This window comes from Aplysia californica, unplaced genomic scaffold (genome assembly GCF_000002075.1).
Source record: "Aplysia californica isolate F4 #8 unplaced genomic scaffold, AplCal3.0 scaffold00002, whole genome shotgun sequence".
Taxonomy (NCBI): Eukaryota; Metazoa; Mollusca; class Gastropoda; order Aplysiida; family Aplysiidae; genus Aplysia; species Aplysia californica.
The window spans coordinates 2,741,332-2,757,147 of NW_004797272.1; the positions used below are offsets into that span (position 1 = coordinate 2,741,332).

A 15,816-nucleotide genomic window follows, 5' to 3' on the forward strand; every position below is an offset into this window, starting at 1 on the left:
AATAGTCCAGATCTGCCTGGTGCTAACAGCTGTGTGCTGCTACATTTTGTAAGTAATATTTCTTTTGTAACTATTACAAATTGAAATTTTATGTTTGTTTCTCAGATGCCCCAATGTCATCACTTGCATCAGAAAGGCTGAATTAGACAAGATCCACTCACCCACTCTTTGCTATGATCTCTATGGTTCTTTATGTTAACATAAGTGAATGCTTGTAAAAGTAACGTTAAATCCCATGTCTTCACGCGTCCCGAAAATGGAATCCAGGATTTTTTTTCTTATCTCATGTAAAATATATTGGTAAAATAAAAGTGCACCTACATGTTGGAAAAGAATTTAAGGGTCAAGTCGTCTGAATCTTCACTGCACCTATCAAGTAAAGTACTGTAAAGTGTCTTATGTGTTTTGAGAGAGCGAACCAGAAGAATGAAGCATGTGTGTCCATTGTTGGCCAAAGAGAGGCTTCACCAGTGTGCAGTTTGTCAATGTTATTACACACATCAATAGTAGTATACTGTGTGATTGTAAGTCTGTCTTGTGGCCTTCGATTGGTTATGGCCTGTTACCTCTGCGAAGCTAGTTTACAAAGACAAGGCCTGCACATGAGCGTGTCATAGCACGTGGTGTGTTTCATGACGTCAGTGTCATTAGGCTCTCAGACTTCTCCAGCCATGTTCAAAGCGCAGTAATAATAATGATAATAGATTTACATAGCGCTCTTACCGCTCTATCCTGAGTATAAGCTCTGAGCGCTTTTCATAGATCACATGATCACTGAGCATAATACTTCATTCACATAAGATAAAACAGTAGTTCACAGTAACTAGAAAACACCAGCACAGTTTGCTGTACATCTGTCCTTTGTGATTGTTTGGCATATTAAGTGAGCTGACAATGTTGAAGAGAAAGCACAATCTTTACCGTCCTCAGTTCAAATTGCAAATACTGAAACGGAAAGAGCTAGATGGGAAAAACATGCTTTCCAAAAGAGAAATTTGTTGTAAGCATAGCATCCCCAACTCAATGAAGTTGACAGTCAATGCTATTTAAGCCTTCTCTCTAAACAAAAAAACTCTCCCAACTTTTTTGAAGTCCACAGGCAACTAATTTCCTGATGTCTCTTCTCTTTTCTTCCATGTTTTAGCTGGTTGACTACATTCATCTCTCAGCTGAACCCACTCATAGGACCAGAGCTGGATGTAGGACTTATAAGGATGATTCAAATGGAATGGAACTCAGGTTATTTTTTTTTCATATTTTAGATTTGTTTTCTTCTCTTTTTTAAAAACTTTTTTCCTATTTAGGTCAGCTATTTAATAAGATTCTTCTATGAATGGAGAATTCCGGAGCAAACTTTGAATCCAGTAATATATTGTGTTTAATTTGTATAAGGCAATTTTGCTTACACCCTCCTAAAGCTTAAGATTAAAATAACATAGATGTTTTGTGAGATGGATTTTCCAGACGTGCACTTTTGCAATTCTTTTAAGGCATTCATGATCTTTTACTAGATACTTTTTTAGAGGTATCTGTTAGGCAGCTGAAAAGAAAGACGTTTTGGTCTTCCCTTACCTTACCTCTTTTGAAAATATACTTTCACTCTGATTTTTCACATTTTCTAACACAAATGTATGCTTTACAATGTGAAAATAGAAATCCATTTATCAGACCAGGGTTCTTCTGCTCAATTTTAAAAGCAACCAATTATAAACTGAATTAATATGCAAACAAATTTAGTGACTTTGTATGAATTACTTAGGCATCTTCAGTTACAATTTCCTTCTTTTTAAAAATATTTTAATGAAGTAGAGTGAGAAAGATTATAATGGTACTATGCATGCATGTTTTCTTGTTTTGAAACAACAGCGATCAAAACTGAACTCTTCTTCTGTGGTGTATGTCAGCTTAAACTGTGTAGTGTCTTGTTTGAGAAAGAATGCAGAAAGTGCTCCCCTTTATAATGTTTCATTGGGTGTTGTAGCCAACAATCTGGAGAAATAGTAAAAAACTTTCCCCTCATCTGTTTGTGTCTTGTTATACAGTTTGTCACTTCAATTTTTTTTAGAACGCTGTTACTTTGTTACTTCTGTTTGATTTGCTTGTCTTTCTGAAGCAAAAACTAAACTGTAAATTTGTCATCTCTTTTTCTTGGTAGCCTGACTGAGCTTTTCCATTTTTCTTTTCAGAATGATGTGCCTGAGGACCAAATTGAAATCTGTGATGGGAACATGAAGGAAATAGACTTGTCATCTTGGATTTACTTTCATTTGGTTGGGATAGTGAAATGAAAAAAAAGAAAAAGGAGCAGTTAAGGGTTTGGAATTGATAGGTTTGTGGTTGGGTGTCAAAACTTTAATGTACATTATTTTCAGACGCATTGATCATTCCTGTATATGATATGTTGTGATAGTCAGAACTTTTGTGTTTTGTAAATTTATCCATAGCCAGTGTATATTTGTGAGGCGTCGTGGTGAAATCAAGCGCTTGTCAAAATAATGAAATAAAAAACCCGACATTTTCTTCCCGTTTTGGCAATTTTTTGGGAATTTTTATGTTTTGGCCCGAAACCTTTTATTTTATGTCTATCTATAAATACATTGCTCTTTTGATTTTACTGAAAAACATTGCTTTAAGGGCACAGAAAATATAAATTTACGGTTTCAAGGAAACTAAAGTTTTGGAAGTCATAAAACTGGCTGCTATTTGCTTGCCAATTTTACCTCTGAAACCAAGCGACCCCCAACTCCTTCAATTGCAAATATTTTGACTTCCATTGAAGATAGAGATGGGTACTTTTTTTTTTTTTACCAAAAGCATGGCAACTGAACAAAATATAAGATAATACCAATAACTCTGTATATGCCCAAAAATTGATGAGCGTTTGGTTCCACCGTATCCTGACACATTTGTGTATTATATAAACTTGTGTATGAAAGGGATTGTCTATGTATTTGTTGCATAATCAGATATAATTTTGTTTTGTAGTATAATGTACTTCTCTGGGTCTCAAATCAGGTTTCCGTGCAAGTAGAAATTTATACAGCTGGAATAGCCACAGCAGGCACCAGTTAAAAACAGGCGCATTTAGCTACTTTCTTTTTTAACCACTTTTGTACTCACCAAAAGCAAATATCTGCATTGGATCTTAAATTCTTAGCCTTTTGAAATTATGCAGCAATGATTTATTAGTAGAGATGTGTTCATGAATTGTTGTTGTTTTTGTGGTATCCTTTAAGACTGCTTGCTGTTGTGTGCGAGTCAAAGAAAGCTTCAAGTTTGTCTTGCTATCTTGAATTTCTCTCTGTTGTCTTCCTGGTCCTCAGAACTGCAATTCAGTATGGCTTGTGGGTACTCAAACAATTACACCTTTGAAATGATTTTGATTAGGAATGTTTTCCAAGAGAATTTTGGTTTTGGTTCAAGAAAAATAAAGAACTTTGGCTGTAAATCTCTAAGAAAGAAGACCTCTTGCCCCGTTGCACACTGCATTTTGGTAATATGAACTTACGTGTCCATTGTGGAGATGATATGATAGTCCTAGTAAGCATTTGCAGTTTAATGTACTGATAAGTCATGGATACTTCGGTTTCTTACAATTTTTGAACAGTCACATATATGTTGTCAGTTACTTTGACTTACAGAATGATCAGTGGAAATGAAAGTATGAAAAGGTGTGCTGTGAAAGTACATCATTGATTAAATTATTGTTGTAAGTCTAGTCTCATACTGTCTACTCTCATCTGTCATAATTGTCATTTTTTTTCCTTCTGAGTATGTCTCATTTGCACAAGTGTAATAAAGAATGGAGTATGATAGTCTTATTAACATCTTGTCGTGTATTATTTCATCATCTACAATTCTTACTTTTTTTACTGTTGGTTCGAGGGTGCCACGAGCAGGGCATAAAATCTTTTCTTTCCCTCTCTTATTTCTGTCTGTCTCAATTCTCTATCCTTCTTACTCTTTTCCTGCACTTAATTTAAATGGCTGGTGTTGTGTCGTAGTGCTTTTCTTTACACTTTATGCAGAGACAAACAGCTTTTTTTGTCTCGGAATAGTGTGTAATACTGCAAAAGTGGGTGGTTGGCGGGTGCTCTGGTGTGGTTTGCTCCTTGTTTCCTATCTAACATCTATCGTCCTTTTCTCCACTCTTTCTTTTTTGTGTATGTTACTCTCTTGTAACACCTCTAATCTTTGGCTCTTATATGACCTTATTGTGTTGCAAGTGCTGTAAAATACTTACATTGTACTATAGCTAAAGCATACTGCCAAATTATATACATCTGTGCTCATGAGCTTTGCTCTTTGTTACCATAAAACTGTGTCAAGCTTTATGAGGGGCAGACGGTCATCTGTGGTCTAGTAGTTAAGCTCTTCGTTGTTGCAAGCATGAGACCTGAGTCAGTGAGTGGGGAGAATTTTTTATGGAACACTGAGTACTTTATCTTGGTCTGACTGCTGGGATATTGTATCCCTGTCAGTTTGGGTTGGCCCTGACAGACAGAGTCGGAAGCCTCCCTCCTAAAAATGATATAAATTGTGTCGATTACATGCACAGTCAAAGATTGATTTTATTTTCAGAATCAGTGTATCAAACGAAGCAAAGTTGCTTTCGGGGAACCTGACTTCATGTGATATTTAAATTTAAATTCAAATTTTTTTTGGACCAAAAAAAATTGTTAAATTCTGGACCTTAGGTCATATATGTATCAAGGTCTTCTACTGCATTGTGCATCTGATGTCAAAGCTTCTACACATTGCACAGTCTCTGTACAGTGTACAGCAGATATTGGCAAACTTCAGCTTTCTCCAGATCTAGCCTGCAAGTCCACCAAGTAGTTGATAAAGAATGTGGCTTGCGGTGAGTTGATTTCATCTAAACACAACTGTACGTTGTGAAATTTAAAACATCCGGCTCAGCTAGAAGCAATCTGTTTAAGTTTAATACCTTATCTCATATGAAATTTCCTTGAGCGACATCATGACATGCAGGCTACTATAGTCACAGTTGTAGTTTTAGTCTCACTTATTAGCGCTGGAGGTTTTCTCCTGCTGTGGCCCACGATATTTGGAATCGCTTAATTAATTTGGCCCACGACTTGGACGTTCGTGCCCATGCCCGATGCACAATATGTATATGGTTGAAAGAAGCAAGGGAGAGGAATGTCCCCAATCAAAAGAGAATTGGGTGTAAGAACATGTGTAAACAGAATATGAAGTTCAAATTATAACTGACTATTCTCATACGATGAATCTGATGTGATAGGATGCATTGCTGCGTGTGTGACCTCTGTTCGCATTTTTCTGATATAACACTTTCTTCTAATTTTCATAGTCCTCCACCCTTTTGACTATGTGTGATAGGATCAGATAAATGATAAAGCCCCTGTGGGTGGTTGGCGGGTGGTCTGGTGTGGTTTGCTCATTCTTTCCTATAAAAATATCTATCGTCTTTATCGCCGCTCTTTTTTTTTTTTACTCTCTTGTAACACCTCTAATCTTCGGCACTTATGACCTTATTGTGTTGCAAGTGCCGTAAAACTCTTACTAAAACAAAAGATAAAGCCCCTCTTTGACCAGCTGTTAAAATGTACTAAGTCCGGAAATTTGAGGAAAGTTTTTATTGCAGTTTCTGAATGTATTGGCTGGATGTGCTCAAGAAATTATATTTTGTTGAAATTGAAATTCTAAATGCTGAAAAGAAAGCAAAAAAACAACAACAAAACAACATAGTGTGGGCTCAAGAACAACTGTATAAAGTTAAAGAATGAATACGTTTTTTTCACTCTTTCCTGTTAAATTGTACTTTCTGGGCTTAATTCATTTTAACAGCGTGCTGACGGCTTGCGGGTGCATTTAGGACAATAAGAACATTTTCGCTCTTACAAACGAGACGCATCTCTGGTACTGGTTGGGTGGGAGGATGGGCGACACTCAGACTCATAGTATAGTTCCTAATACATGTAGTAATGTATTCACAACATAATTGTGTGGCTTTGTGGTGAAGCCAGGTAAGCGTCAAAACCATGAAATCAAAGAAACCAACGTTTCTCCACCCGTTTGGGCTATTTAATTTATTATTTATATCAACTTTTTTGTTTTCGACTGAAAAATTTCTATGTCCATTAAAAACATATTTTTGTGTATATTTTTTTAAAACTGAAAAACGTTGACCAAAGGCACCAAAAAATGTAAATCAACAGTTTCCATTGTGATACTACAGCTTTGGAATTCAGAAAACTTTGGCGGTCATTTTCACACTAATGTTACATCTGACATCAAGTGACCCCCATCTCCTTCAATCACAAATTTTTATATCTTGACTTCTATTCAAGGTCATATTTATTATTTATAGATTTAATGACTACTTCAGGTCGAACAGACACCATGTGCAGCCCTTTAAACGTCACCAGGGTGCATATTTCATTCAGTACGGCAGTCGAGTCCCATGAAACGTCTGTCTGTAGACGATCTGCAGCTAGGACTTTCTTACACCTCAACAGTCTGCATTCTCATGGCAGATCTTAACCTACGAGTACCATTTTCATCTTCGCTAGGCCGAGATGACATGAAACAGAGCATGGCAATGTGTTCACGACTCCTCGATTGTCTTGAAAAGCGAGATCATTTCCTTGATGGCATTTGGTTTAGTGCAAAGCGCGTTTTCACTCTGGGGGATATGTTAACTCCAAAAATGCAGTCTATTGGGCACCCCACTCCCTATTGTCTCTAGAAGCCACTTCATACTGAATGTACAGTGTATGTGGCTTTAAACACTCATGGTTTGGCAGGTCCTTTTGTTTGGGCACCATTGAACATTTATTTCGAAAGACGCGTTAAAAATGTAGAGTCCAAAGGAGGGCATGTACAGCACTGCTTCTAGGAATTTCAAAATGAAATCTTTAATTTTTTTTTTTTTAACGCTGTAAAAGAAATTAAATATTGTTTAAATGTTACCCGGGTGGAAAATTAAATGTCAAAGAGAAAATAAAGAAAAAAGTCAACCAATCTTTTCCTTTCTTTTACAAGATTAAAAAAGAATAGATGATAGATGAACTTTGCGTTTTGAGTACTTTTTTTCTTAAAGCCTTTTCCGTTTTCAAAATAAGTTTCTTATTTGTGGATTATATGGCAAAGAAATTCCTTTTGAACGAATTATGTCTATTCCAAATTACAGCATGCTAGAACAATTTTTGTGCGAGATATTTAGAAAAAAAAGTGGTTCAGTTGTTTTTTTTTGGATCACCCTGTATTTTACCAGTGCGTGGCAGCGTGATTCTTCTCCTTTCTCGTCTTCTCTAATACTGCTGTCGAACTTGCTCAAATGGGCTCCTGTAAGTATAAGACAACTACCTGTACAGCCGGCCACTTCCCACTCCTCCTTGCGTTTTCTTACATTGTAATGACACTGCGCAAGACGGCCACCTGTCAAAAACGACCACTAATCTCCTCGACTATGTTTGACAATTTCGACTGTATGGCAAGTCATGCAGTTTGGATGTACTGATGTACAACAGGTGGCCAAACAAAAAGAGCAGCTTGTTCATTCGTGAATTTTCTTTTCTCTTCTCAATTTTTAGTTGCATAAGAGACGCGGCATCTACTTGATCTTTGTCTTTCACATTTTCCTTTAACTTAAAAAACCAAAACACATTTACTTCTTTAGCAGGACAACGAAGGGCACGGGTTGTATAGATATTTGTTACCTATATATCTGTACTGTTTTGAAAGGTTACTTCCCTCAATTATAAAAAAGTACACACAGCCAACAAACATTCAAAGTCAGTAATGTTTATTAATATCAAGAGAACTGTGAAAGGAGTAAAATAAATACAAGGGTACTGAATTAACTACATGGTGAGAGTTTTAAAGGTTCCTGATGTAATAGATGTTGATACGTACATAAAGTAATAATGAATGTTCAACAAAGCTAAATAGAAATGCACGTTTTCAAAAGGCGTTCCTACTTTAACTCTAAGCTTCTTGTAACTAAGAAGAAAAGAGAAGCTTGTTATAACTTAAGGGTAAACTGAAAACATAATAGACCGGTGAAAAAATTATGGACAGCTTAGTTAGTTTCACAAGCTTTCTCATACCGTATGGTATGTCTTGTGAGCCTAGTAGTACAGTATGTGCATGCGAATCGGTGAGATTAGTCTATACATTAACCGCGTATGTCCCAAAATATGCTCTGGATTTTTTAAAACATTTTTTAGAATACAAATTATGTTTCTAACCTCTTCCCACTGTTCTGTTTGCGTTAAACGATATGTGATAGTCTAGCCTTTTACACATCGATAGTGCAAGTGCAAGATCAACACAAAGATAACACTTACATCAACAATGCCCGTAACTGTCCACTTCTCCCTTCAGTGAAAAATAATTCATCAAAAACCGAGAAAACTAAAAATCTCATTTAATAATTTAGACGAGGTTCAAAATATGTAGGAGCACATCCGCAGAATATATTGCCGAAAGGCATATATATGTTACATAAGTTGTATTACATAAATGAATGATAGACAAGAAGCAATATATAGAAATGACGGAGTTCAGGTAAAATTTATAATAACTACAAATCAACACATTACGTGTAATAAGTAATACATATTTTTGTGTGATTTTATTTTTACTATACACATGACATACATCATGTATAAAGCGGATTTGATAATGGTATAGCATTTGATTATGCCTTGCTGTGGTTATAAATAGACTTTGTATTCTCGTTTATTTTTATAGAGGAAGAGCTTCATTCTTAGTAATACATGTATAATATAAGGATAACGAAAGTAGCCTATGTGGGATATGGAAAGGATACCGAGTTTACAACACGTTTTCGTTATCTTATCCCTTGGGCCCCTTCATGGAGCAGAGGCCACTAACAAACTCGCTTCAGCAATCACAACTCTGAGTCAGTCGCTCCAACTCAGACTGTACTCAGCAATGTATGATTGTGTGCATTGTGAAAAAAAAAACCCTGTAAAAATCCAAGAATTCACCATTTAGAGTTTAAGTTTAATGGAAATAATTTACATACACACACGATGTATTTTATTATGCTGCTTCACAATAGTACAAGAAAAGCTAGCTGCACAAGTTGTAGGCAGGGTATATGTGATTAAAGAATGCCATCTCTCCTGCATCACTCTTGGAAAAGAGCATCACCACTGGTGTTGAACCTTTCTTTCTTTCTTTTTTTTCAAGAAAAAAAAAGTGGAGGGGGTGTCACTATAATAGTATAGTAGTACTAGTTTTTATGACTGTTTTACACATGTGATTATTATACCTATTATTTATTTATCACGTACAGCGCTAGTTAATTTAGAGGCTACATATTTGCATCTGGAGCAAGAGAAGAACCATAACAAACAGGTAAATAGATATTCCCAAAGGGCCAGTTGTTGAATTTTTCAATTTAAATATTTTGTCCTGTGCAATAACAAATTATTGTCGTGAAAGAAAAAAAAGTATCTATTGTAGTATTTTCAGAATATCATAGTCAAATCGGGAGAAACATCTTAAGACAGTTTCAAGGCAGTTCAGATGGATGATGTAGAAAATAATCATGCAAATGATTATACAAATATACAAAAGTTAAAAAAGTAAAATGGCGAAAATTAGATTTTAAAATAACTCGAAACTAATTTCAGCTGCTAAAGTACATTTGTATAACAATACAGACTTTAGAAATCTATAGACGGTGTCTACTGGAGGATCGGTTCGGTTCCATTTCTAGCGCCTTCAGTGCACACCTATTTATATAAACCCCTGCCTCAAACGATCTCCCGACTTGCGGCCTTGAAAACAAACACGTTTGTTCTTGAATGTCATCGCCGGTTTCGTTCGTTTTGTGCCAGGATGCCAGCTTTTCTTCTTCCATGGAGGAAAATCTGTCAAGCCCCGACGACAGAACCGAACCGAATCGAACCGATCTTGCCAAAGGGCACCGGGTATAAAAGTAAATGGCACAGAATGAGTCTTAGAAACCAAAGCCTTTACGATAGACAACCCTGCTATTATAGTGCTATCTTCACCCAAATACAGTTGTACTGAAACACACGGAAAGCTCTAGATCTACCAAATCAGTTACAGTTGATGAATGGATGGAGTCAGTCAAGTCAATTGTTGAGTTAAGCTTATACATACATGTAAAAATACAGTTAAGCGTACACAAAGCGAAATCATCGAGAAGCGGAACAGTTTTCGTTATGTACGCATTTCGCTATGTACGTGTTTTTGATACAAAGAGTAACATATTGTGTAGGAAAATATTTTGGACCTAAAAATCTGTTTGCAATGTGTATGCTAGAATGTATTGTGTAGTTTAGTGCTTGCCAACATGCAGCCATTACTTCACGAAAAAAAACCCAAAAGAAAATAACCATAGCTTGAGTCTATTTGTCAGCGTCAACTTGTGTTTATGCTATCTATTTATACAAAAAGCTTTCATTAGTAGACCTAGTAGCCTACATACATTTTGAACCATACAAACATTAAATGCATTTTCAGAACAACACGGAGAAAAGTAGCCAGTCCAATTAAGCTGTCTATATTAATACGTAAACTCTCCAATATTGCAAATCAGAGGTAAATTCCATGTAGCATGCATGTGTACGCGACATTAGTACATTGGTGACCGACCTTATTTAGGCTACACGTATCCCAAGAAAGGTTACCACCCCTGGTAAGTTTATTTGAGCAACCCTCTTCCACATGATCCAACATCCTTATCCTCTGAACTCGCAAGGCTTAAATTAAAAATAAAGTTTGCAACTCCATGCCTGTAATGCAGATCTAGCTTGCTTTGTCTGCGCCTCGTTTTTAAAGACACTATCTCTGAGTATAATCTCTATATGTAGCCCGAATTAGCACTTTTAATGGTACAAAAGCATAAGTGATTGAATACCGATAAAAGATAAGATCTTTGTACATGGGAATAAAATCAAATGTAACCATCATGTCATCAACCCTTAGTTGTCATATACAACTCAAATCAGTGTGGAGGTTTTTTAAAAATACGTTTGTAGTGCTTTTTTTCAGCCTATTTTTTTAAAGAGAGTTTGAATAAATGAAGCATAATACTATGTATTCTAAGTAGGCTACGGTTACTGAATTGTCTTAAACTTTAAGACATTAATAAATACTTGATTTACAACTGCATGTATGTAGGCTGTATGAAACAAACAGTAATCTTAAAATGAATTAAGTTTTAAAAAAAGTCTTATTGTTATTTTAAAAATATTATTATTTTTTTTTTCTAAACAAAATTTTATTTTTTTATTTTTACAGAAGTAGTGAACATAGTACATTGTACGCATACATGTAGTGCATCATGAATATCTGTTCAGTTCTTTGGATTTTCAAATCATGCAATTGCAAAACTTAGGCTATGTTTCAAGTGAGAGCATAGTGTACTCATTGTACAATACATGTATTATGTATAGCTTCTAGTAGTAAAATTCAACTTGCCATACAAAAAAACATTTATTGCGTGACAACATAACGCGTTTTATTGTAATATCAAATTATGATGGGCGACATAATGAAAATATGAGCCCCCCCCCCCCCCAAAAAGAGAGAAAATCTGACTTGTATCTATTCAGAAATGGAAACTGTCACTATCTGCCCAAATGTATTTATGACATAAGAACGTGATATTTGGACCTATACTATATAGGCCTAACGAGCAGTTAATGTATCTTCATTAGAGACAGTTGGAGGGTTTCTCTTGGGGGTCTCACCACTCCTACTTCCAAACCCATTGTATCCTCCTGCTTTTTCTTTCTGTCCTTTCTTCTTCTCTCCAGCTCGAATTGAAAATAGTTTTGTCAACGTCTAGATCTAGTCTCTATAATTATGCTTTTCGTTTGCTAAACTGTCACCTCTTAGACTCATGGGCCAACCTTGGCGAAGTGTGCCGATAGCTTTGTTGGTATCAATCCGAGCTATGGTACGGGTGGCGCTGGTTCGAATCTTCAATGGGGTAGGCCTATTGCTGAACTTGTTTTGTAAAGATTAAAGATACGATCTTTGTACATGGTAATAAAATCAAATATAACCATCAGGTCAACAAGACCCTTAGAAAAGCTCATATCATATACGACCCATAACAGTGTGGAGGGTTCTTTGTTTGTTTGTTGGATTTTTTAAGCCTACTTTTGAGAAAGCTTGAATAAATGAAGCATAACAGTGGTAATCTTAGTAATATTAAGGCTCTCCGAAAATTTGACGCGGTCGTATTGGAGATGGACGTTAAATTCGGTGGTCCCACTTGAAAGGATGGTAAAACCCTATATAGATCTAGATATCTATATAATATCATACAATTACTAAGAACAATCCCAGCCCTTTCACTTTCACCATCAAGATGCAGGATGAATGATGTAGTCCTCGCCTGGACGGACGAACAACATTGCATATTATAATCATAAATAATACACATACAGCTTCGTAGTATAACTATAACTGTAACTATGTACACACTCTATCTACCCAGAAAATCCACGCTAGCCTTGACCACTCTCCCGGACGCCAGGTCCACAGCAACTATGTTGATCTCCGTGTCCCCAAACGACATGCGGGCCTGGATCTCCCGCGGTCCACTGTGACCTTGACCCCCAGCACCTTTGTTGACCTCCTCCAGGGCGGGCAGAGTGAGGCAGAGCGTACCGCACCGACTGACCCCAGGGTCTGTGATAAATCGCACGTTTGGGTTGACGCTGCTGTAGATATTGAGCACAATGCTCACTTGGCCTGTGAGAAAAATGAAAAAAAACACCAAAAACGTAAAAGATTAATGAAAATGAATGTACACCCCCAACGACACAATTTAGATAACTTAGGACCCTAGATACTCGATCTTAATAATTGTCTTCCCACTCGGGAATCGCACTCGTGCTTTGGTCTCCCTGCGCGAGACAGCGAAGCGTGAAACCGCGACACCATGGACGCCGGTTCTGTGCATAGGGACGGCAGGAAAAGAGACGTTTTCAGGAAGAACCCTCACAGTTCATTCAGAAATTGGAGAAGAAAGCAGACGACAGAACATGGTCAGAGAGTAAGAAAACAGGAGAAAGGAGACAATTTTAGAGAAAAAAAAATTCCATCGCTTTCAGGTTTCGAACCCCGGACCAATTGAATGAGAGGTGAACACCTTCACCTCAACCGTGCGTCGTGTTTTAATAAACCCTCTCTGGTTTTACTATCGTATCCATACGACGTGGGGAACTCTGTGCCACCACTTTCCATAGTGGAAATTTACTCGATAATCCGATCCGTACGCTTAGCATAGCAGTCTGTCAAAATGATTTTTTTGAGAAATACTGAAAGTTTCAAAGAGATTTTCCAACTAGAAGAAGTATTCTAAAATGTGAAGAATACAACCCAGGGGTACAAAATGACCACACGGCATAAGGATAGGGGTAGACCACAAGAGCACCCCCCCCCCCCCCCCCACACACACACTCACCTGTCCGGGCCGGTGTGTAGCTCCTGACAACAGTGTTCCCCAGCATCACCGGCTGGTCTGTGCGCACGTACTTGTCGAAGACATCGGTGCACCAGGCGACCCCGTCACGCCGGACTCGTTTGGCTACTGGATGACGCGCGGGGTCAAATCGGTTCAGAATGCCCACACCATACGACAGTCGTGACCTTCGCACGTGCACTACTGACGGGTCAAGACCGAACAGGACAGCACCTGGCGAGAGATATTGTTGTGCGATTAAGATGGTATATGCAATATAATAATATTATAAATATTATGAATTTGATCTTGATTTTGAAGGGAAGCTCCAGTCCGTGTAGGCTAAAAAAAGATGATGCACTTCTCGATATTTTTGTAAAAGCTTGAAATCTGTGTTGATTTAAAGAAAATGCATCACTCAATATTCTTGTCAAAGCTTGGAATGTGATCGTTCCAATTTTATGATCTCATACCTTTCGTTTCTATCTTTATAGTATAATATTTTCTGACACACATCTTATTTCTTTAAGAACTCCCCCCCCTCCCCCGCAGAACAATGACTATAACAATGATATAAGATTTTCGTTTTCATGTCGAGAATAGAGGCCAAGTCTGCTTAGAAAATGCCCCCAAAAGTGCGAGTGGTATGGGCGACTCTGTGTGTGTGGTGTGTCTGTGTGTGATGCATGTGTGATTAGCGTTGTGGTGTTTGTGTGTGTATATGTGTGTATATGTGTATAATAATAATGATGATAATAATAATAATAATAATAATAATAATAATAATAATAATAATAATAATAATAATAATAATAATAATAATAATTATTATTATTATTATTATTATTATTATTATTATTATTATTATTATTATTATCGTTGCGGTCGTCGTCATCATCATCTTCATCATCAATATTATTATTATTATTATTATTATTATTATTATTATTATTATTATTATTATTATTATTACTACTACTACTACTACTACTTACCTTTCAGTATGGCCAGACTGACCTCCTGTGGGATCAGTATATTGACCAGATGTCCAAACTCCTGTCTCAGCTCGTGCTGCAGCAGTGGAGACTCCGCGAAGCCACCGACCAAGAACATGTACTTGAGTTCTGTTTTAAAAAAAGAACAAAACAAAACAAAGTTAGTTATTACTTGTTAATGCATTTATGAATTCATCACCTTAGGTTAAAGCAGTGTTTGATTGGCGCGTGCTCTGGTTTAGATTACTTCTTCTTTTCTATCAAACATTTTCTATCGTGCTTATCTCTCCTCCTTTTAGTGTTTGTTACTCTCTTGTAACACCTCTGATCTTGGGCAGTTATACTTCGTGGGTGGCTGGAGGGGTCAATTGGTATGGCCTACTTCTTTTCTTACTCTTTGTTGTTGTTTTTTGTTATGTCTCCCTTTCTATTTCTCATATGACCCTATGCAGTTGCGAGCGCCGTAAAACCTGTACTAAAACTATTTCTCAACCCTAAATAACCGCAATTAATTCGATGAGAATCTCTTCACTAAACACACAGAGGATGCGCTGTTTTGGGGCATTTTTAAAAACGATGCTTACCCTCGTTATTCTTGCTAATTGTTTTTTTTTTCAATTCTGTTTTCATTATCTAAAACTTAAAAAGGCAGGCAACAACGTGCATACTACAAAATATCCAATTTGCTTTGCTTTTTTGTGTATGAAGATTCGGAATGTGCCGTAACATCGCCTTTAGTCTGCTGCTGTTCGTACATAATATGGTCGCTTTAAAGCACACGTGGGCTATCTCGAAACATGTTGTTTTGAGAAAATCGAAGGTAAAGTTTTTGCCCCTTGTTCAGTTTCTTTAAAAAACAAGGAGCGTTTTCTCAATAACCAAACGAATATACACACCAATGAAACCAAACTTCTCCCAAAGGTAGGGCAATGCCCACTTTTGGTGTAGGTCAACATTTCTGGAAACCCCCAAAATCTGGGTTAGCCCGCTTGTCCTTAAAAGCGACCGTATATATATATATATATCATGTGTCCGTCAGGTTATTAAAGAGTTAAACGTGCTAAATAAAAGCCTATCTTACCTCGGGCGTTAGGGTGGTTGAGTACGTCTCCAACAGCCTGTTTGATATGTGTCACAGTAGGAAGGAACAGTCTGCGCATGCCCACTGGGCTCAGTCTCAACATGCCCTGAGGGGACCACTCAATCTCCGAGTCACCAAAGCGTTTTACAGCTGTCTCAGCATCACCCTGCCAAGTGGGAAAGGAGACACATACGAAACCACATCACGTATGTGTTCGTCCATCCATCCATCCATCCATCCATCCATCCATCCATCCATCCATCCATCCATCC

The 15,816-nt window shown here is 37.1% G+C and overlaps 2 protein-coding genes across 2 annotated transcripts in view; one reads left to right on the forward strand and one right to left on the reverse strand.

The window, feature by feature from the left end:
* Nucleotides 1-3,821, forward strand: LOC101858750 (V-type proton ATPase subunit e; the record flags this gene model as incomplete). The annotated part of the gene is given in 3 exon segments (XM_013090097.1): nucleotides 1-48; nucleotides 1,145-1,239; nucleotides 2,187-3,821. Coding segments are annotated over 3 exon segments (148 nt in total), but the record flags the coding sequence as incomplete, so codon positions are not given.
* A 7,813-nt stretch (nucleotides 3,822-11,634) lies between these two features.
* The window catches only part of LOC101852969 (serine-rich adhesin for platelets), a gene marked incomplete at its 5' end in the record, with an annotated part of 29,736 nt that continues 25,554 nt past the window's right edge, over nucleotides 11,635-15,816 (reverse strand). The window contains 4 exon segments of the mRNA XM_013090154.2: nucleotides 11,635-12,756; nucleotides 13,472-13,702; nucleotides 14,464-14,592; nucleotides 15,545-15,710. Of these exon segments, the coding sequence (XP_012945608.1) occupies nucleotides 12,488-12,756; nucleotides 13,472-13,702; nucleotides 14,464-14,592; nucleotides 15,545-15,710 (795 nt within the window).